The 23505-nt window shown below is 39.2% G+C and overlaps 1 protein-coding gene across 10 annotated transcripts in view; it reads left to right on the top strand.

Moving 5' to 3' along the window:
- RPS6KC1 (ribosomal protein S6 kinase C1) overlaps nucleotides 1–23505 on the top strand; it is a 92218-nt gene that overhangs the window by 44673 nt on the left and 24040 nt on the right. For 9 of the 10 annotated variants that reach the window (XR_015258082.1, XM_086744106.1, XM_086744102.1 and 6 more), the window contains 3 exons: nucleotides 4189–4281; nucleotides 15965–16012; nucleotides 17510–17642. Coding sequence is in view for 9 of the 10 variants with exons in the window: in XM_086744106.1 (XP_086600232.1) it covers nucleotides 4189–4281; nucleotides 15965–16012; nucleotides 17510–17642 (274 nt within the window). In the remaining variant the exon portion in view is untranslated. Of the gene's footprint in view, nucleotides 1–4188; nucleotides 4282–15964; nucleotides 16013–17509; nucleotides 17643–20812; nucleotides 20862–23505 lie in introns of those variants that run through there. The other variant, XM_086744107.1, reaches the window with a different exon arrangement.

Raw genomic sequence — 23505 nt, 5'->3', positions numbered from 1 at the left:
AGCAGAAAGCCAGCAGTGTAGCCCTCAAGGATAGCATCCTTAGCAACCACCCTGCTGCTGGCAAGTTTGAGTGGTGAAGAGAGGAGCACAAGAGGAGGTGTTTGGACAACCTTTGGCACTGTTAAAAAAAGGTTATGAGTAGAGGGCTTAAGGATGGATAGAAGATTTCTTAAGGGTAAAAAGAAGCACAGGGAACTGATGCAACTGTGACTGACCATGAACTGGGAACTCACTTGAGAGGGTCTTGTAAACATTGAGAAAAGCCTTGCTGTGACCTGTAGGAGAAGGAAATGTGGAGACAGCTTCTGGAGGTTGTAAACGGTCATGCAGACCTTCTGGAAAAACAAGCTGCAGCAAGCACTGTCCTTCTCTTCCTCCTCTGGCAGAGCATGGCAGCCTCAAGGGCCTGCTCGACAACAAACGCTGAAGAATGCTGTGTGATGGCGGCATCAGGCCATTTTGCGGAGACTCAGACTCCAAGCCTGAGTGGGAACTGCAGCAGCAGCCTTTGAATCACACTGGATTGACCGTCAGAAAGCTCCAGGCTTACATAGCTGTCAGCTGTGGGCCCAACACAGCTACACGTACAGGCTGTGGGTCCATTTTAACTTTGGTGTTTTTATAATGCATATTTTTTTTACTCTTTGAAATTATTTCTGTTTCTACTTATGCCCAGATTTTTTTTTGTATTCAGAATTGTCTCTTTTTGCAGCATTATAAAAGCTGTTGTCTTTTAAAATGTCAATTATTTTTGATTTTCAAAGCAATTTAGTAACAAAAGTTACATGCAAGCCTGATGCCCAAACAGGAAAAGCAGTCTTCAGTCTTTGCAGTTTTCATACGATATCTGACTTCCTAAAATTCTCATTAAATGTGCATGAAAATTACATGAAGTGTAAAGAAAATACACTGCTGTAGTTCTGTGAGATGTAAATTTAACATAAAATAAGAAATTCAGTCTCAAGGCTTCCAAGATCACATTCTGCATTCCTGTCTGCTACTGGTTCCAGATATGCATGATCCTAGATGTGTCCCAGCTTCACAGAAGATGCAGTCCCAAACTGATGGTCATTGGGGACCTTTTGAGGCACGCCATAGCTCTGTCCACGTTCAGATGCATGCAGAGATGCAACCTTATTTTCCTGTGGTGCAGAATGAGGAAGGGGCCAGGATGTTATGCCAGGCCAGGACAGCTGGAAGCTCTTTCACACCCATGGTGTGGAGCCTCAAGCCTCAGGCCAGCATCATCTGCTTCAAAACAAGGCATCTCCTTGCTGCAGTTGAGGGTCTGGCCTGGTGCTCGTGAAAGTGCTCTTTTATCCTCAGATTCTGTTGCCTTCTGAAGGCAAGTGGTGGCCACAAGCTACTGCGTCTTTGCAGAGGCCATCATCACAATCAGCATCATCCTTTTTTACTTGAAATTAGCACATGCTAGCCAAAAGGTGATGGTGGGAAAGGAACTGGTGACACTGATCCCAAGTCAGATGATTCCAGCTGTGCAGCTCAGTGTATTCTGGAAATAGTTTCAAAACGTAGAGCCTAGCCACAAGAGAGAAGGTCCTGGATTACGTGAGCAGCATACTGAGCATTTGGACAGGCTGCTGAAGGCCTTCTGCAGGCAAAGGTAGCCTGCCACTTTCCTTAGAATATAAATGCCTTATTTCTAAAGGCAAATGAAGCCTTTGAGTTTTCTGTAAGTCTCCTTCCTGTTGTTTTTTTTCCCCCCTCTATTTTTATGAGAGCTGTATTTTAGTTATTTTTCTTATTGCTGGCTAGATGCTGAGCTTGGATTTTTACTCTATCCAGAGGAGCAGCCAGCTTCATAGAGTGCTTAATTGGTATAGTTCTGGGAATTGGGTATTTAGAGTTTGCTTCCGGCTTGCTTCACAACAAAATGTGATGCCTCCTCAGCACAAGGCTCCTCTATTAGACTTTGCAACAGTGAAACCAAAGTACTATAAAGAGCAAAAAATACCATGAAACTGATAAAAACGGAGAAGCTGTTGGGCGCTGTGGATGTGATTGTTAATCATTTTAAGGTAAGAAGTTACTCCAGAATGTGTATATGGAAAGCAGTGTGTGTACGTAGTATTACTGACTGTGCTACCATTGGTGATATTTTAGAGAAGGACCCAAAAATATGTACTATTTTATTTCGGTTGCTTCAGACATGATGGGTACAGGAATCTGATTCTATAGCATTATTAGACTACTATTAACTTCTGTAGAGATGTATGAACTTAATTCATGGTTGAAATTTTATGCATAAGAGAATTTTAAAAGCTTGATTATTGAGGAATGGTTATAAAATGTAATAGCATGCAGATAGAAGTGGAAATCTTTTATAGTAGTCTAGAGGATTTGGAAATATTCTCTTTCATTAAATGTATTCCTCAGAATGCTTTTGAAATCTTGTCATGAATAAACTCTATGTTAGCACAACTCTTTGTTTCAAAGCAAATATTTCGTTATTGCAGAAGAACTGCACACTCTCAAAAACAGCCCAGCAAAAGAACTCCCTTGACCTTCCAACAGCCCACTAGAATGTAGAACCTAAATTAGATTTGGAGAAAAAACTTCATATAAAGTTTTTTTTTTCTTCTTCATGCTAAAACCTTTAGTAATTTGTAGAATCTGGGCTGTTTTCTCTTAACTGCAATTGATACTTTTAAATGGCAGTGCTTACATGACAAAACAATTATAAGATCCAGACAAATAAATGAAGATAAATAGTAAACTCTTTTAAACATCAAGCCCAGTACGTCAACACAAAAGAAAAGCACACTTTTCTCCATGCTTTTTGAGCATGTGCTTATGACTCTTTCTGTTGAATTTTGCTGGCAGTTCTTAAATAAGTGTTGATTTTGGGGAAAATCTGGAAGGAGAGAAGGTGGTTGACTGGCAACATGAAGGGGAACCGATTTTGGGGAGGGCTTTGAGAAAGTGTGCTGGGCTTTGAGGATAGCCCGGTAAGGATGCCAGAAGGGAAACAGTAGGGGGGAAGCAAATGGAATGACCTAGTTCAGGATCTTCAGTTTTTTCCAGGAGTTTCTAATCATAAGGAAAAATTTCTTAATTTTCCCTGATACTTAAACATTTCATCAATTGCTTACCAACAGTAAGCATTGTGACATTTTTGTTAAATATTGTCCCAGGATGCTGACAAATTAGATAAACAGCTTTTATGTCTTAGAAACCTGAAAATCAAGGAGTTTCACCTTCCTCTTCCTTCCCCAAGTGTACTTGGGGAGGCCAGGTTATGCTTGAAAGGAGTTTGACATTCAACAACTCTGCAAATGAAGTTACCTGATTTGTGAGGAAGAGATTCAGGTCTGTGGTTTGAATAGAAGCTGCAGGCTGAATTTTTGGAGGAGGTTCTAATAAATTCTCTCAGTTGGCAACTAGAAACTTCTGAAAATGTTTGTTAACATGCCAGAGGTGTATGTGATGCTTAAGAAGTTGATCTTCGTCCCAGAAGACTTCCAGTTGAAACGTTGTTCCCTCCTCTGACATGCAAGCTTTGAGTTTGCCTTGAGAAACTACAAAACATAGTACGGACAAAAATACACAGTACCTAGCACAGACAAAAATCTACGTGCGTTAGCTACTTGAATAGTTAGCACCTGCCGATTCTCTTGCTATGGTGTTCATTTCTAGATTAATGATATGTAGCTAGTTGCCTTTTTCTAAGGTACTTTTAGGAATCATTTCTGTTGTGCACCTTGTTGTTAAAAGGATTTCATAAATCTAACCAAAGAGCAAGAAAATTCTATTTATAATTCCGTATTTTATGTTCTTCAGATTTAAAAAGCCTCTAATTTGCTCTCTCCACCTCAGTGATCTCTGAAATATTTTGTATCCAGAATACCTGTAAGGCTTTGATTGATTATTATAATGGGGTAAGAATTGAGTAATCTATTGCCAGGTTCCATTAAGCATAGGAAGTATAAAAGTTCATTATTTTTTCTTTTAAAATTTTTTGTTTTCAATATTATCTCAATTTTTATTTACTTGCAAGTTGTTTTTTTTCCCCCCTCACTAAGGACAAACAGAAAACTTCTCCTTTCATCTTCACTCTCTCTGATTTATGATAAATTTAGTTTCCTTCGGCCTGGCATTTGCTTCAGCAGGCAGTCTTCCTTCAAGTACCACCCTGATTGATGTATAATCTTTGATATCTTCCATTAGCCTCCAGGATCACTAAGTTCAAGGCCCTCTTGGAACCTAAGGAGCCCTGCCGAGGAACTGAAGGCCTTCAGAGTCCTTGGGGTGATTGACAAGGTAATTCTTCAGTGTCTCTTCAAGAGTTCAGTCATAAATCGACTGCATGCTGACATTTTGTCTTTGAAGCTGTGGATCTTAAGGATATGAAACAAAAGGGGAAAATGACTCAAATGCATCTGCACTTTAAAATAACAAAAGTAGAAGAAAAAAGGCTTTTATCTAAGCAATTCATGTAAGGTCATGCAAAATATATTTGAGCTAAAGGATAAGGTACATGTTTGGTGGCATTCAATAGGATGAGGCCTGTTTTTAAAAAATGAAGTCATGGTTACAATACTGGGGTAAGGACAAGTTGATGTATTTTCAGTTTAATAAACTGCCGGATACTCGAAATACAGAAGGGTACAAATTCCTACTTTTGAACTGTCTCTTGAAATAGGGGCTTGGGGTGGGGAGGCAACAACTGTTCTCCTTCCCTGAGAACTTGGAATTCAAATCCTCAGCCAAGATAGAGATTCAGCCATGAAGACAAGCTTATTTGTGACTCATGCAAATAATGCCTTACGAAATCCCAGGGTAGTACCTCTCTGTAAACAGTAAAGCATCATACAGATTTTTTGCAAGCCTAATTAAAAGACCAGAAGAACTGGTGCATTTTTTCTTTTATAATGCTGATTAGTTATCACCTTACCCAATACTTTTAAGATGATGTATTATTCAGCAATGTGGCAGTGGCTAATGCAGACTGTAAAGGCTCGTTTCCTTTTTGCCGTACCAATTCCCTTCCGGCTTTTGATAGTTCCTTCTGTAATACCTGGTTTGTTCATGATGTACTGATGCGTGGTCAATTTATGCATTTGTAACGGGCATCAGAAAACCTGTAGCTGGTCTCTTAAGGTTTGTATTTCTCAATTTCTTTTTCTTGTTGGACTGAACCTGGGTATGGGGACTGATTTTTGTTTTTCTTTGCCTGTTTTGTTGTAATTATGTGTGTAAGTTGATAACTTCTCCTCAGAGGGCAGTATACAGTAGGTATTATAATTGTTTTTATAGCACAGAAGAGTTTTTCAGCTCTGACTTCATGTTCATTATATCTTCTTTCTTCGGTTGTAGGTACAGAATTTAGCTTGTGTTCCTCTCTGTATACCTATCAAAGGTGTTGGAAAGAGCACCTATCGGTTGGATTAGTAGCCACTAATTAAATGAGTAGCTGCTAAATGGATGCAGTAGGCATGGACTTTGTGAATTAGTCTGATAATGTGAGGCTGCGGAAGTGTTGGAAATGAACCAAAAAAGTCCTTTTTGGTACCTTTGTTCTTGTACAAGAATAATGAACAGCAGCCGGAGAAGATGCTTGGTCAGCGTGGAGCTTTTGGAGCCATGGCATTATCAGATCTCCTAGATCTCTCTGAGAACAGCTCTAGTAGGTGTCCCAGGTGCGAGTTGAATGTGTCCAGATCTCTGAGGCAGAGCTAGGAAGAATCAGGGTTCTGGTGAAGACAGAAATACAACATCTTATTGTTGGAGATATGTGTAAGGAGTAACAGGCCTGTGTATGCAGCTGTTATGCTCATGTGTAAACACTATCATGGGGGCCAGAGTTAATGTTTAATTATTGTATGAAAAAGGGAACAATATTCTTTTAGGTGTCTTTGTACTCTCCATACCGGCTTCTAGATTCTCCTCATTATGAACTTAATCTTATTCTGAGTATGCTCTTTATGAACATTTAAAAATATATGCAAAAAGTTGAGGCAAATAAAAAGCTGCTCTAAGCCCAAATGTTCAGAGCATGTTTTATAAGGTTTTATAACGCATACACAAAATGCATGTGAATATGAAGCAGAAGTATGCACGTGTATCTGTGTGCCAGAGACTATGCCCTTGCCATTAGTTTAAAATACCATCGCACTTCCTTCCTCACCGTCACTGTTCTTTGCCGTCACCTCTGTTTGCATACACTCTAAAGCTCACATCATGGAGAAATCCAAATAGATGTGTAAGTATCCTCGCTGGAGCCAAGTGGATGACCTAGTATGTTTGTTCTTGAAAATGGATTCTGATTTTCAGGGCCAGTGCTATACTTTTGGGCACAAGTCTGATTCAGCAACATGCAGAGTTTTGCCTGAAAATACTCTTCTGTTCTAACCTTGAGGTAGTTGCTCTGGTTTCCCTGGAAAATGGGTTTGTGTATAGTAATAAGCCACAGGAATTTTTACTGCTGTCTTGCCTAATCCTGTGCAAGACTGGCTTAAACACACTGACTTAAAAATGGTGGTGGTTGGTTTGCAGACTTGTTCTACCGCTGCTGCTTGAAGCTCAGAGTGGTGTCTGCCTGCTGCAGTGCTGCCTTGAGAAAACCAGCTGTTAACCTGCACTCCATCAAATGCTGAAAGGTTCAGTGCTTTCCTTTAGAGTAATGCCGGTCTTTGTTCTTCTTTTGAAGCCTCTTGAATATTTTTAATTTTCTTCCTTTTCATAGACAAAATGCTTGTTGTTACCTGAAACTCTGGATTTTTCAAACTACTTTAGACTAGGCAGAATGATTAGACATTTAATTTTAGCCAGGTTTATTTCCCCAAGTGCCATCTTTCCCTCTTTGCCTTTCCACCTTCCTTGTCACCTGAATGATTTTTGCTGTGTTGACCTTTTCCTGCTGAATCTTGAGAGTGTTATAGATCTCATTATTAAACTCCTTAAAATATTGTGAAAATTCACAGAAGAATGACCCTATCTGTGCCTCACGTCCCATCCTTCTGCTGCTGCTCTCATGCAAAGGCTTGTGGTATAGATCTGACTATTTCAACGGACCTGAGTGGACCTACACTTTGAGGAAACCAGGTTTCTTGAATTCTGCTGTGTTTGCTCCCTTCACGGTATCAAGGGTTAACTGGGTGGTGGCTGCAGGTATTTTATGTGTTTATTATGGGAAGAGTCTATGTGTGAGTAGATTTCTGAACATAGAGGTTTAATCTAATTATAAAGGCAACTTTTGTCCTGCAAATGTTGTGGACTCTGAGGTGCTGCTGACTGGCAAGCATAGCTCTTGTTAGTGTTACCAGAGGTACCACATTGAAAACAGGCTAGTACCTAAATGTTTTAGCTACTGTTATCACCAGCCGAGAATGATAAATTATTTTATCAGTTCAGGTACCTTAATGTAGAAAACTTCTTTTTGGAATAGCAAAGATTTTTGCTTTCATAATTTGCCTAATTAAAAATCAGGGTTGCAGATCCTGTGCTGAGTTTCTGCCCTAGGCAAGTCTTTCCTTTGAAGCTACAACTGGCCCCTAAAGAAACGACTTTGTTGCGGTGCTGCTGGATACCTTCACAATGCTGTTTCAAACCCAATTTCTTATTCTTTAGAACCCTCTGTTATTTAGATTCATTCAATTTAAAGATTCATCTTGAAAGCAGGCTGCATTAAGTAGTAACTATGCTTCTGTAACCAATGACTTTTATGTCTTTTCCATCCCCTCTCCTGGTCCCGCATCAAGCCACATTGTCTGCGTCAGCACTGGTGTGACTGTGATCGGTTCTTCTGCAGATGTCTGTACGTTTCAGCTTGTTGTTCAATATGCTGTTTGTTAAGTATTATTGTGCAATCTGAAACCTTATAAAATAAAGTACTCTCATCAGGGCTGTGCTAAAATTATTTTGGGAGTAAATAACGTTTTCTGAAGAACTGGAAGTAATTCTGTAGATCTTGAGTGTAGGTTATTTTTTTGTGGCAGTTCTGCTGTCGTGAGAAGTCATAACTCTGATGGTAGTACATTTTGATGAATTGACCTTAGAAATATGCGGAACCACAAAATCAGTATTATTAATTATTTAGAAAGTGTGATTACTACTTGTCTACTTGATGAGTGAAAGTGCCAAAAAGCACAAGTATGTAGAATTATACATAGAGTTTGCATGCATAATCTGCAGACCCATAGTTGAATTCAAACAAGTTATGGTTAGTTTTAATGGAATTTAATCAGAAGATAGGAGAAATGGGCTCTCTTTATAGCAATGTGTGTGCTGTACATGAATAACAAGACGTGGGTAGCTATGTCCCATTAGTATTTGTTAGAAACTTAAATAATCGGCATTTTATTTTAGGGTGAGATTAAAGACTGTTGAGTTGTGAAATTGAGTTGACCACAGCAGATGTGATCTCTCTTGTGACTCTCACGTGCACACTGCCAGGAGTCTTTAGATTGTCTTATGGATTTGAGTCATTAACTGTGTGTATATAAGAGGTGTGGGAAAAGGGAGCTGTAATAAACAGCATGATCAAGTTCAGACGTTCGTTCTTGTTTCATTATGATGCTTAGACAGAGAAACTGGCTGAAAACATGTTACAATGAATTCAACCGACCAGCAAGTTTTCCTCATCTGAACATGGCATAATGGGTCATAGCAGTGGCAAAAATGGTGAAAAATCTGAAACTGGGTAATAACAGTAACTACTAATACAAATAAAGAAAATTTTAATTGCTTGTTTTATGTTTTGATAACCCTTTAGTTTCCTAAGTGACTTGCCAAGTCCTACAAAATCAAGTCAACTGCAGAGTTGTCATCAAAACTGATTTATTGGCACACTACCTTCCTTTCCCTACTGCTGTGGGATTATTCCTAAACTACAGTCAAGTTTCAAGCCCTGAGTAACAAATCTTGCTCAGCTTTAAAACTAATCTCCCTCCTAGCTAGAAAGAGTCCTGTCCCTTCTTCCCTGCCCTGGAACACCTGCCACTTGTTTTCCTGAAGTCTTTCCATTTATACCAGTCTGAACATTTCTGAGTGTTTTGTTTTTATAACCCTTAGTCTCTCTCTAGCTTCTTTTCTGTTTGTCTCACTAAAATTTCTTTTGACTTCAGTGAATGTTTTGTTTCATCTGACCTAAAACAGTCCTAAGATTGGGTAAAGTAATGCAGATTTTGCCCTTCCCTTTATAAAACAGAAGTTAAATTATCGAATATTCCAGTGCAGGCTAAACTGTGTTTACCTTCTGGTCTCCAGAAATAAATATTTTATAGAGATATTTTCTTTTAAACCAAATTTAAGTTTGTCTTCCTAACTATTACTAAGTTGCTTGGTAGATAATTGGTCCAGGCGATTACTCTGTGATGCTGAGTGGCATTTCATATTGTAAACTGTGTTCTCTAGTAAAACCTGCCAGGTATATTTTCTAGGTTAATATTTCACCGTTTGTCATTTATTGGCCAGTTTTTTAGTTTGCTCTAAGAAAGTGGACTTTCCTCTCTGTTACTAACCAACTGAAAGTATTTAAAAATTTGAATTTGAATCCATGCTACTTTCTTAGCATTTGCATTATTTAAAGCTGCGCTGTTTGTCTTTTAAGTACACTTTTAAGTACACATTTTAAGTCATAGGATATACGAGCTGTAAGTTCCTTAGAATAATGGTTTGAAAGGAGGAATAATTGCGAACTGAAGATAATTCATATTGCACAGGTACAAGAATAAGCAATAATCACATTTTTCATACATATTAGCAAAATACAATCTCTTTTTATAACGACAGAGGGAGATGAGCAAGAGTCTGGGTGGTGTAATCTGAAAAGTGACAAGAATAAATCTGTGTTAAGTAGATCTTTTAATCCTGGTAGCCTTGACAGCCGGCAAAGCTGAGGAGAGCGGGGGGAATTGCACGCCTGCTTGTGCCTCATCCCCGCAACCATGCCCTGAGTGCAGCACCCAGCCGTGTGCCAGCCGCTGCTAAGGTTTTCTTGCAGTCCCAGATACTCATGCTAGGATCAGGTGACCAACTTGTCTCGTTCCTGGTTGTCTGTCACTGCCTGTACCAGGATTTTCCAACTGGTGAAGTAAATGCAAGGAGAAAAATCCTAGATGATCATCTGATATATCTTTGAGTTTGTAGGGGCTTTTGCTAGAGAATCTATCCTGTAATAAGAGTGCATTTGTTTAGGTGGACCAAAATTAAGAGATGTCTCACTGGTGACATCTTTATTACATAATGTGTTTTCAGTGTAGAACAACAATTTAATAACAAAATGGAGCTTGTTTTAAAGTAATCTCTTAGCTCTGATGTATTTTCAAGATCTTTCTGGTATCTGGTGCTGCAGTAAGAGATCTTATTCTATTTTCTTTGATCAGGCACAAGGTATTTTTCAACCTGTGTTAGTGAACTTAAAGACACATTTTTGTAAGCAAAGGTATTTTGGAGTGTTCATTTTGATCGGTGTTAAGCCTTGTTCAAGTAAATAAAATGCTCAGGTATGTTCTGTGCTGTGTCTTGAAAGTGTGCAATCTGGAAAAAAAATCGGTATTAGATGCTGAACAGTGGAAACGGGAGGGGAAAAAACCCAGAAGAGCAAGGGGGACTGGGTAAGCAGATGTCTGCAGTGTGGTAGAGAGCTGCATTTATGTTAAAGCAACCTGCAGGAGAGCACTGCGCATAGAGCAGTCCTTTAGTTCTTCCAGTGTTGTCCCCCGCGACCTTGGTTGGGTGCTCGGTAGGGTGACTGATGGTTCACCACGTTCTTTTTTCCTGGTGACTTGCCTGTTGCCTGCCTCTGGGTTTGTGATTCCCCTTATGGTGACTTCTGCAGTATTCCTTCAGTCTCTTATCTCAGGGCTTTGATGCATATGTTCTGAAGGTGGCCACCGTGACTTTGGGTGGCAGCAGATGGTAAACCTTCAGGCTGCCACCGGCTATACTGGTGTTAAGTTGGAAACTTAACGTTTGATGAAGAATCAGTAGTGCATATGAAAGAGCTTTTACTGCAGAAATATCTTTTAATTAAAAAAATTAGCATACTGAAACATTTGCTAATTTCTGTGCATTTAAAGGATCCTAAAATTAACTGTTTTCTTAAAACTAGACTATGGTTATTTACTAGGCAGGTTTTATTTTATTTTTCTCCAATTAATTGTACCTACTATATTGAACTGAATTTAATTTATTTTCTACTAAGCTGTTGGATACACTGTAAATCAAATCTAAGAAGCTAATTTTTTTAAGTAGCTGCTGTCAGCATCAGAATTAACCCTTGACTTTGGGAAAAAAAATAAAAATCACAAGTAGAAAATCCCGTTTAGCATCACGGAGAGGTATTGCTGTCTGCTGCTTTACTGAGATGCTGCCATGCAGTGTTGCTGTGTTCATTTGTTTTTTTTGGATGTGCCTGAGAGCATGTACAGTACAGGGATGTCTGTGCTGCTAAAGACACTTATTTACATTATATATTTATTTGTGGCAATCGCTATTTGCCCGTCCGTTTTTTTGGCCGTGTTGAGGTTGTCATCAATGCAGAAAAATAGGGAAAGAATGAGTAAGCAACAGTGCCGTAACAGCCAGTGTGATATGTGGACCTTGACTCTGTTCGTACGTTAGTATTACAAATAGGATTTTGCCTTGTCTCCTTTTGTGTCACAGTCTAGTTGCTCAGTGCCCAGGAATGCTCTACTGGGCATTCTTCTACCTCCCCTCTGAGACAGGATGCTGAATGTGGCAGCTGACAGCTCATTGTTAGGAGGTATTAAAGATTACAAGTTACGCAGTAGTCATCATCAGTGAAACAGGCTCCAGCAGCTTATGGGAGCTAGGAGCAGCCTGGTCTAATGCGTGCAGCTCTGTGTGATCTGCTCTGGAGAAGAACTGTTATGCTGTAGGGAATACTATGTGGAATCCTCTTTTGTCCCATCGTGCCGTTAGGGTGGAGACGTGTCACTTTATGTTTTAAAAAGAAATCTTAGAAAAAGAATTACTGAAGCTCTCCCTTTTGCAATGGGAGAGAAGTATGAAGGAATGCAAGCAGGAAAGACTTGTTGGGATAGCACTTCTGTATAGAAATTGGCATGAGGTGAGGAGAATAAGTTGGCATTTGGGTCAGTGGCTGGCTTACTGTTATGTGCTTCTGCAGCAGCCTGGTAATGCATCCGAGAGCTTCTCACCTTTCTCTGCTCTGGATGTGTGATAAAAATTCAAGCCAATATATTTGTGACTGTCTCTTTCCCGGTCTCATCCCTTTTGGAAATGTCAGTTTTCTGGTAGTTATTTATTCATTCATGTAGTCTTTTATTTGGGTGAATCTAGTTAAACCACCTCTTTGTAAAATGCATACATGTTGCCTCCCCTTGAAGCGAGTTTTTCCTTTGGTGGGCCCATGTAAAGGTGGAAGTCTGGCAGGGCCAAATGGAGCACCACTACGTGAATTTCTAAAGTTACTTTTATGGCTCTTCCTGAGCTTCTTGGAGTCCCTTTTGAGGTAAACAGTCTTGCAGAAAGGTCGGTATTGAATCAGCAAAGAAACAGTTTTCCGTGAAATTGTAGGTGATCTTTCCTGAGGGAAGGTATGATGCTTGATGGGAAGGAAAAAGAAAGAAGCTGGTTAGTAAGATTGCTTAGTCCATCTAGGTAGTTAACTTCAAAGGCACACAAATATTCTTCATTGTTATTACAGTTATAAAACTATAGCCCCTACTTCCATATTGATGTTGTAATATAACAACAGATGAAGCTAGCCCTACAGGGACCCGCTGTCTGCTTTGTTCGCGTTAGTGGTAGTCATTCTATATGTCATCTTATAGGGCGAGGGCTCCGTAATCAGTTCTGTTGCACCATATGCTAATACCATGCTGATAAGCAAGTGTGAAAAATGAAAGGGAGGAATACATTAATTGTATTTGTGCAATAAGGTATGCTATCAAAGGTAATTATTTCGTGACAGTTTTAGTTATAGCAGTTGTTTCATCATGGAATAAAAGATGGCTTTAGGAGCCTTTTATTGGAAAGACAATTGTATCAAATTAGTACCAAATTAGATTTTTGTCTTTATAAAGGTGAGCAAACCCATGAGCAGTTTTTAAATTGGTGTCTTCTACTCTACAAATGAACAAATCCTGTTTGAGGGTTAAAGAAGCTATTATTCTGTCCTTTATGCTGACAGCTTCATTACTGATTGGCCTACTGTTGATATTAAAAAAATGTTTGGCTCCTTATGATCTTTGTGCATGCAACTATAATATTAATATAGACCACAGAACTGTTCATTAAGAAATGACTTTAAATGAGGTTGATGCTTGTAAATCTGGAGAGATACAGATGTTAAATGCTGCCATTCCTTTTCATATACAGCCGTATGGCTAATAATTTCCAAGTGGCTAAAGCTCTTGTTAGCAAGAGTGCTGGTGTGTTAAGAATGGCCCTATAAATAACTTTAAGAACTGAAGTTGAAGGTGCTTCTTTTAAAGACTATTGTTAACTAAACATTATTGCCAAACAGATGGAAAGCATTCACCAGCCTGATGTTTTTAGGTCTAATTATATTATCGCCAGTCCTGTACGGCTCAGTTGAAGAGGTGTATCCAGAGGCCAATTTATAATCATTTAGCCAACACCTGTTTGGGAGATATTGACAGTCAAAGGGCACGTTTAAAAAAAAAAATCACATATGTTCTCATATTTATTGCCTCAATGTGAACAGTGTCTAGCTACAAACAAACTTTAGAGAAGAGGAAGAAAAGTAACTGTAAAAACATAATTGTTTCTGAAGCATTTTTATCTTCTTTTGGCACTCTTGTAAAGTGGCTTTTATTTTTCTCTAGTTCTTCTGGTTTTCTTTATTGTTTGTTTAGTTGTTTTTTTTTTAAAAAAAAAATACTCCTTTTGATTCAGCAAGGATAAGAAAACCAGTTTCACTGTTGTTATTTGTTCAGCTGTTTTCCACTGTTTCTGGAAGCCCCAGGTAAGAGATGCGAAAAGTTGTTCGGCATATTCAGTGGCTTGGGGACATTTGCCTTTCCTTACTGTGCCCTTGACATGGAAACTGTGTGTCATTCCTTTGTCAAAAAATTTCAGTAACACCAACCTCTGTTGATATTTTTTTTTGCCAGAAGATATAGAACAGCTTTTAAAATGAGGTGCAACCCTAGTAAAAGAGGAAGTCTTTGAGATGGAGAGGTGCCTGTCACTTTATTTCTTTTGGTGAAATTTGTTGTGAGAGAAATGATTAGAAAAGACCCCCATTCTCCTCCTCTTGCTTCAGATGCTCAGGGGTAGGATGGGGAGAGATGGAGGGCAGTGTTTTGAATGTGGCCAACCCAAAGTGCAAAGGTTGCTTTGCTGCAGCCGCTGCCTGCGGGAAGCCAGCACAACCCAGCCCTGAAACCTCCCTTCCTGGCCCAGCTGCTTAGGCCTTTTGCTCATCTCAGCTTCTCTGCCCTCGCTGTGGGCAGTGCATGGGACAGCTGTTTCCGCAGTTCACTTGGCGTGGGGAAAGTCAGCGTGTCAACCTGGTAGACTTCACCCTTTCAGAGGTAGCGGGGCATGATTGCATCGGTGTCCCACACAACAGGGAGATGTTGTGCTGTCCTTCTGTCACCTGATGAATCCCACACCATGTTACTCCTGACACATCATTCCTCTACAAGAAGTCTTTTTTTGATATGAGCTGACTTGGTCTTCACTGCATCTTCTCTATTGACTTAAAGTTGCTACATCTTGTGTATTGAACTCCAAGTTTGGTACCCCAGTGTTGGCATTTGCAGCCCTTTAGGTGTTTGGTTTTGCAGCCTAAATATTTCGGTATAACTGTATGTGAATATTTATCCTGGAAGGTTGCAGTGTGTATTGTAAATCAGCAGTGAATGCACACTCTTGTTCTTTTTCCTAGAGGAGGGCTAGGCTTGTGCTTGTGCTGCTTGTGTGGCTGTCTTGCAGCTGGTGCTTTTCAAGTACATCTGTGTTCCTGGAGTTTGAAAACAATTAATTCCTGAGGAGGGTGATTTGAAGATGGAGGTGGCAGAGGGCTGCAGCTCCCTAAAGGTTCAGTTTCCCAAATACACATATTTTGGTTTGTTTTGAATACATAAATAAATGGAGCTTTCTAAGATGGTAATCGTTATTTAGTACTACACTCATTGCTATGCTGTATTTAAAGTGCTTTCAGTAGGGTTGATGCACTGCTAACAGAGATGCTCTGTGCAGCTGTAGGTGTTCTCTTCTCTGTAGTGAGCCCATCCACTCTTTTCTCCCTAAATAAATCCTCTATTTTTGTTGTTGTCAACTTAATACTAGTTTACCAGTAGCACAAAAGGACTTCCTTGCAGCCATTTCTGTTGTGGCTTATGAGTGCTACAAAACAAAAATGCCAATGCACAAATGAGACAGCAGTGACTGTACAGTTGATAAAACTTGTTTTTTTTGGCCTGGGCATGTGCATGGCCAGCTTTTAGTTAGGCTTCCTGGAAAGCAGGTATGTTGCCAAAAACCCCTCTCTTTCTGGTAACCCACTAGCAGGCAACACATTTGATGTATAGGAAGCCTGATGGGGAAAAGTGTTGCACTAGGAAAGTATGTACAGTAAGGATTTAAGTGAAGTGACACAGGAACGTAATGCTATGTGAAGGTTACTTTTTCTTCTTCGTTGTTTTGCTACCGTTGCATTTCTATAAACTGGGTTCTACTAGATTATTGGTATAATTATAAAGTACTGATTATTTCTGTTACCAAGTTAGGATTCATTCTTTAAGTTAGCTGATCGGGAATCAGGTGGCATTCTGGTAGTTCTCTAGAGATCTATATCCTCAATCATTTCTTCCCTAAAAAAAAGACTAATTATCAAATGTATGCTGCAGGGCATTATTATTTTTTTTAATCATTACTTATATCACTTCCTTTGTAAGCATATTCAACATTAATTTTAAGAACTATATTTTGTTGACTTATTCATGTGAATCTTTAAATATTTCTCTGAATACTTTTTGCTTAGGTTTTGCTTGTAATGGACACTAGAACACAGCAGACTTTTATACTGAAGGTGAGTAAAATTTTTTATTACTCCTTGAAACAGTGTGGCCCCCAAAATTACACCGCCACACAAATATCAGTTTGCATCTAATGCATAGAGTTACCTCTATGATCTATTGTTATGTTAATACATGTGTCCCTATTAAGTGCACTGAAATTCTTTTTTTTGGTATTCAGTTAGCAGGCTTTGGTAAAGAATCACAGTTTCAATGTGCTGCTTGAAACGTGTAAAGCCCTGCTGGCTCAGGACATGGGCAGGCTGATGATGAAGGTGAAAATTCTCCTTCGCCCAAGTACATGCACCACACTTTGTGTTTAGTCTTTCCTTAGCTGAAGAATATGACTTTGGCCAAAGTGGGTTTTGGATGAAATGGACAACTGGTCTTATTCAAAATTACTTTCCTTTTTTTTTTCATCAATAGACTGTGAAAACTGAGTTTAGTGTTGGTTCAACTGAATGGTTGAATTAACAAAGAGTTAATTGGTCAGAATAAAATTTTTCACATTACTCTTTTGTGTTTCAGAAAGTGCTCAGATCAAGATCCCAATATGCTTGGAGCATCTGTGATGCTGAGGATTAGTTTAGTATGAGTATTGTTATTGTGGCCATTATTTCAGACTCCCCTTGACATGAATCATATTCCACTGTTGATGGAAGGGCTGAAAAACTGCTCTAATTAGTTGTTAACATTTTGTAACTTTGCTTCAGGTCTGGCTGACAACCCTGCCTTAACTTTGTGCATCTGGCCTTTGAAATTGTTTGTCTTAAGTGTGTGCAGGGTACAGAAAACCTGTTTGTTCCTCAGAAAGGATTATTTGTGAATATTGTATATTAGAATCTCGCTTTATCTGCTGGCAGATAGGGTAACATTGAATTTCCCATTTAACTGCTTATGTTTATCAATATTGTAATAGGTCACACTATTGACATAATTTTTTTTTCTCTTTCTCTCTCCCCTCCCTTTCTGCCTTTCGCATCAATTTTTTCACTTCTGGCAACTTCATCTCTGTGCTACCTCCCAAAAATCATTACCTCTCAAGGAGACTAATCCTTTCCTTTCCTTTTTGTTGTGGTGTCGTTGTCTTTAGTAAAGTACAATGGAAATGTGAGGATTACCTGTAAAGCTAAGGCATTCTTTTGTCTTTAGAGCTGGAATTGAATTTTTTTAATAGTGTCTTTTGGTCACACACAAAAATAAAATTTAAAAAAAAGGTCACAGGGAAATAACAGAGTGTCATCCTGATGACTTAGTTTGAGAGAGATTCTAATAAAAACATTGACCCATGTAATTGATTTTAATGGCAGCTTTGTGCCATCTTCTGTTCTCTGGAAAAGCGCCAGATGCCATCAGCACAGCCTCGGGGGACCGAGGGGCATAGAGCAGCAGATGAGTGGTTTCTCTGAAGCCCAGAGTAACTCGGATAGATTAGTTTGGTTGATAAACACAGAGCACAGCAGGCTCCAAAGGCAACTGAGGGTACAACTGACCTTTTTGTTCTCTGTCAGGGTCTAAGGAAAAGTAGTGAGTACAGCAGGAGCAGAACGACCATCATCCCCCGCTGTGTGCCCAACATGGTGTGTCTGCACAAGTACATCATCTCCGAGGAGTCTGTCTTTCTTGTGTTAGAGCATGCAGAAGGTTTGTCTCTCGTTTAAGTATATTGCTGAAAAGAGTAAAAGGTTTAAGTTTTAATCTATGGTACATTTCATTGTCAAGTTAATCTCTTATACATCTAATGAAAATATTTTTTAGTGTGCCTAAGAGGTGTCATGTAAGACACCCCACTCCCATCTTCCATCCCTCTCCCTTTTTCCCCTTCATTCTACAGTGGGTCTGATTCCTGTTTCAAACGGCCTCAAATCCTGATGGATTACTTGAATTGTAGAAATATTGAAAGCTTCCAGCTGTTTATATTCTATAGGAGAGTGAGTGCTCTGACTGCAACAACTATCTGCAGTATTTACAGTCGTCTCTCAGAGATAAAATCTTTGGCTCCTTTTGTAAACTCTGGCAAGTAAATCTTTTTAGCATCTTACAGTTAAAATGAGAAGTATTCACACAAGAATTTAGTAACTCTCTGCTAAAATGCATGAACATTTGCCTGTTGGTTAATATTACATAGTTATTCTGATTTGGATTTTTAAGAAAATAGCTAGTGGCATCACACAGGAGTTCAAAGCAGAACCACAGAGTTGTGCCTTCAAACTATTTATAAAATTCCTGTTAAATGTGCGGGGAACAGGTGGCACAAAATAATTACTTTTTGATTTTTTTTGTCTAACACCTGGATTTAAATATTCCCTAAATGTAATTACTGATATTTGTTTAGAATGAGTGTAGAATATAAATTTTGGGATTGCTAATAGTTCTCCTTTTAGGAAACGTTAGTAATTCAGTCGGAATGGAAGATGTGAAGGAACTAAGCTAACTGATAGAGAAGATAATGTTGTTACATTGAATATTATTTCTTTTTTTCCTAATAACTTAGATTTTTGCTTTTTCATTAACAATGTCACACGAGGCCAGTTAAAGTTAAGTTTACAACACAAATGACTTTCTGCTATGTGTGACTTAATTTTGCCATGTGCAGTGATGCATGAAGAAAGGCCTCACATTACAGTACTGCCTGATGGTGATCTTGAGGGTTTACAGTGCTGCTCTGTCTACACACCTACTTTTCTTGAGATGTGTGTAATTCAGTTGAATGGAGACTGTCACCTGAATTGTAATCTCCACATAAGCTAGTATGCTTTGGAGAAATAATATTTAAAAAATAACCCAAAACAAACAAAAAAAACCCCAACATTGTCAGATACCAAATGCCCCTAGGGCTACCATAATTAAAGAATTAGAGACAAAATAAAATAATAATTTTAAAAAACTGTTCCTAATATTTCTGGAATTTCTGAAGATCTGCAGTTTTGCTCTTCAGGAAGAATGTTCCTTCTCAAGACAGATAGAAAACTAGGTGTAGTAGTAGGGGAATTTGAGCAGAATAGTGGTCACGTGGAGAAAACAAAAATACTAAGGAAGGCTTAATGTGACTGGTTGACAAAGATGATCTCCTGGAAGTGATAATTTTATTGTGACAACGGTGAGAAAAATCGAGGCAATCCATAATCAGAACTCTTTCATTTAACAGAAACCTCAGCTTAACATTTGGGATGGATGGATCTTAAAATGGAATGACTCTCTCCTGGTCATCTTTGGCATACTCACAGATCCAGTGAAATGGGCTTGGCCTGAATGTGTTGCTCTTACCAATATTGACTGTAACATGTTTTGAGTTCTATGGGGGAAGGACTCTTAATTTACTAAATTAGTAAGTTAAACCTCCCTTCTAAATCACCTTTGTGCAACACACAGCCTTGTGCAGCACCCCACACCATTTGTTTGAGCTGCCAACAGCGAATGAGTTGTCTGTCAAGCATCCTCGTTTTGGCTGGCCAGGCAGCAAACACATACTCAGCGTCAGCCACAGCTCATGTTGCCTTTCCCCCAGCCGTGAGTCTAACATCTGCAAGTAGGAGACACGGGAGGGTTATGGGTTATTTTGAGGTGGAGTTGGGAGAGGAGGTGCAGATGAGATGAGTGCTTTCTACAGGGAGAGCTCTAACAGAGAACAAGGATTAGGGAATGTGGGAAGAACTGGGGAGCGTTGCAGAGAGGATAGAAGACAGGCTATGCTGGGGAGGAAGGGGAGAACTGCAGAGACCAGAAGGGATTTTGATGTGGATGCAGGCTGTGGTTGGTAATATGTGTAGGATACGTGGATTCACTTGATTTGGTCACTTGTGGGTATACGTTATAAACTGCATAGGATTTTCCTTCATTTTCTGATAAAGCAGTAAGTATTTTGGAAATGGACTCACCTCTATCCTTGTTTGCAAACCATACAAAAATTACGGTGTGCTATAAGCACTTCCCCCTCATTTTCGGGGAATTTAACAAGATTAATTTCTTTAAGGGTAGTCACCTGCTTTCATGAACTTACTGGCTGGGCTCAGAACAGGCAAAAGGAGAGGAAAAGGAGTGATATATTCTGTTCTAAAGAAGGATACCTCATGAATAAATGGCAGGTTTAGGGCCTGATCCCAAATACATAACTGGGGCAATAATTTTTTGTTGCCTTTAGAACTACATGGCCTCTGCACATCACCCAGTACCAGGAGACTGGTGCTGGAAAGGGATTCAGGAGAAGGGCTTCATCTTCAAGCTTCGGAACCCCTGTAGATAAAGCTGTCTTAAAATTTCATCCATCTCAGACCAAATATAAATAGAGAAAGTACTTGTAGTTTATTTTGGAAAGGATAGAAATTTCTAGGACAATGCTTTGTAAGTTATAGTCTCTGAAATTTTATTCCATAACTTCGTTAATGCTCTTAACGTTCATACTCCAAGTACTTCTGTTCCAATAGGAGAGAAGACACTGCCAGTCAAATTTATAAGTGTATTACTTTGTGGTAATTTGTTATGTTAGGTATGTTAGCTGAACCATTGGAAAGTTCAAGAGTAAAATATTAATTTAAATGGGCAATGGCTTGAATTAACAGCAAATTCAGAGGAGGTTTTAATGTTATGTACAGACATTATGTATTTGCTAAGCAGCTTACTATTTCCTGTTCATAGTAAATTTTAGCTGTATTATTAAGTGCAGCACTGTTGGGTTTTGTGTGGAATTCTGAAAGCTTGACCTCAGACTCCTGCTCAAGATGAAGAATTTTCTCTTTTTTTTCCTTTTTTTTCAATAAGTCATGATTCCATTGCATGTTCAGAATTGGTGAGTGAGGTCTTGGATTCTCTTACAGACTTTTCTTATGGCAACAGTTGGAGGCTTCAAGGGTGTCTCAGAAGCACGTAAGTCCATCAAGTTATCTTGTAGCTTTGTTGGAAAGCACTTGGCAAATTCTAGTGTGGTAGAGAGCCAATCTGATGTTAATAAGGCCTCACTTCTTCTTGGCAGTATTAACTCTAGAAATTTTAGAAACAGATGCTTCAAAAATAGGCTGGGGGGCTTCCATGGGACATCAAAGTTTAAGTGGCTGTTAGAAGCTGTCAGATCTCTTTAAGCATAAACAAGTTGGAGTTCCTATCAATCTGGAGAGCACTCAAGAAACTTCATGCTGAAGAGGCTTGCTGCATGCAGGAATTGATAAACAACAAGACGGTAGCATTCTGGCTTGCAAAGCTGAGGATTTGTCGTTAGGAAAGGAGGTAGTACTAGCTGTAAAGATTCTACAGCAACTGGAAAATGTCAGAAAGGTGACATGGTCCTTGGCAAGTGACATTTTCAGGAGGCTGCTTTGAAATAATAGCTTTTGCTCGAAGTGCTTCAGCAAGTGGGAAATTTGCCTAAACTAGCAAACTTTGTGTCAGAGACTCCAGCAGCAGTGGAAGCAGTTGTATATATAGGACTCTGGTGTTTGTAACTACTGTCATGTTAGAGATTAGGTTGGAGATTAGCTTTCAATTCATGTGTACTCTGTAACCCACTGTGGTCATTGTGATGCTGTGAAACGTATCATGGTAGTGCCTACATGCCTGGTTCTCTTTTGGCCTGGAAACTGTACAAACATAATTTTATGTAGTCATTGTATATTAACACAATGAAGTTTACCAGTAGCCATGTCTTTATTGAAAAGAAACCATAAGATTGTTCTTTTTTCCAGTGAGGAAGAATATTCATTCACATGAAGTGCATGACTTATGATTAGTACTCCTGGCCATAAACAAATTCTTATGCTGTGATGTAGAGCGTTTGGCCAAGTTTTGGAGAATAATTCAAGCAGATCATGGAATTACAGAATCATAGAACACCAGTTGGAAGAGACCTCAGGCATCATCTGGTCCAACCTTTCTTGGCAAAAGCATGGTCTAGACAAGATGGTCCAGCACCTTATCCAGCTGAATCTTAGAAGTGTCCAGTGTTGGAGAATCCACCACTTCCCTGGGGAGATTACTCCAATGGCTAATTGTTCTCATTGTGAAAAAATTTCCTCTTGTGTCCAATTAGAATCTCCCTAGAGAGTAACTTGTACCCATTACCCCTTGTCTTTTCCATATGACTCCTTGTAAAAAGGGAGTCTCTATCTCCTTTGTATCTTCTTTTAAATACTGGAACATAGTGATAAGTTCTCCCCTAAGCTTTCTTTTCTTAAGGCTGAACAAGCACAGTTCTCTCAGCCTTTCCGCCTATGGCAGGCTTCCCAGTCCTTTAATCATCTTTGTGGCCCTTTTCTGGGCCCTCTCCAGCCTGTTCACATCTCTTTTGTATAGTGGGGACCAAAACTGAACACAGTATTCCCGGTGCAGCTTAACCAGCGCCGAGTAGAGTGGCTTTATCTCTGAGTAGAGTTCTTTATCTCTGCTGGCGATGCCCTTGTTTTGTCTTTGAACCTTCATAAGGTTCTTGTTAGCTCACTCTTCCAGCCTATCCACGTCTTCCTGCAGGGTGGCTCTCCCTTCTGAAGTGTCCACTTCCCCACTCAGTTTGGTATCATTGTCAAACTTCAGGTTACATTTGATCCCGTTATCCAGATCACCTGTAAAGATATTAAACAGCGTTGGGCCCAATATTCATCCCTGGGAGACCCCACCTGTGACAGGTTACCAGTTTGAAAAGCAGATATTTACCACCACCCTCTGAGTTGCAGCCTTTGAGCCAGATGTTTTTCAGAACTCTGTTTTTAATTCCCTTTCCTATCACAATTTGGAAGCCTGGATTGCTCGCTTTGAGGTTGTTTGGGATTTCCTAAATACAGTGATTACTGCATTCTTAGCTGCATTCCAGTTCTGCAGGAATTGGAGTATATCGTCCTTCAGGGTAAACTCAGGGGCCAGGCTAGCAAAAGCCATTGATTAATTTTGGAATACGTCTCCTTAGTCAGCCAGTCTTTCAGGATGTGAAGCTGAAACTGTAAGTGTCTGAGCACTGGGTGAGGAAAAATCCAACAGGTCATAAATTTTTCTTGTCAGCTAGAACAAAAACATTTTTAGGAGACTAAATTTGCTGATCTGTTAGGTTTTATTTTATCCTATGATACGTACTGTATGGTCTCTATATTTTCTCTTTGATGTTCATGCATCAAGTGCTAATAATAACAAAAAACTGTAGAAATGTTTGAAAGAGCGTTAAAAAATCATGGCACTAGCAAGATTCTGAGCCACTTCATCGCTTGGTCACTTCACGTTGAAATTTCCTGTTGATTATTTTGGACACTAACTTTTTAGATTCTGCCTCTTGAAACAGAGGTATAACCTCCAGAGTGCTGGAAATGTGGTTAAATAAGGCAATTCTACTAAGTAATTTTACATTGAAAAACTGCAGAGAATGTAGAGCTTGGTGAGTTTCATGGGCTAATAAAACCAAGAAGAGTGAACTAGACTGGTTGTAGAGTCAATGTGTGGTAGAAGAAAATAATCTTAATAATTAGTTATGTTAATACTGTACTTCTGAAATTGTATTAAACACTAATAAACCTTAGCTTAAAATGGTAGCTTT

The sequence above is a fragment of the Chlamydotis macqueenii genome, chromosome 3 (assembly GCF_036417535.1).
Source record: "Chlamydotis macqueenii isolate bChlMac1 chromosome 3, bChlMac1.mat, whole genome shotgun sequence".
Classification (NCBI taxonomy): domain Eukaryota; kingdom Metazoa; phylum Chordata; class Aves; order Otidiformes; family Otididae; genus Chlamydotis; species Chlamydotis macqueenii.
This window is presented reverse-complemented; position numbering and strand designations above follow the sequence as displayed.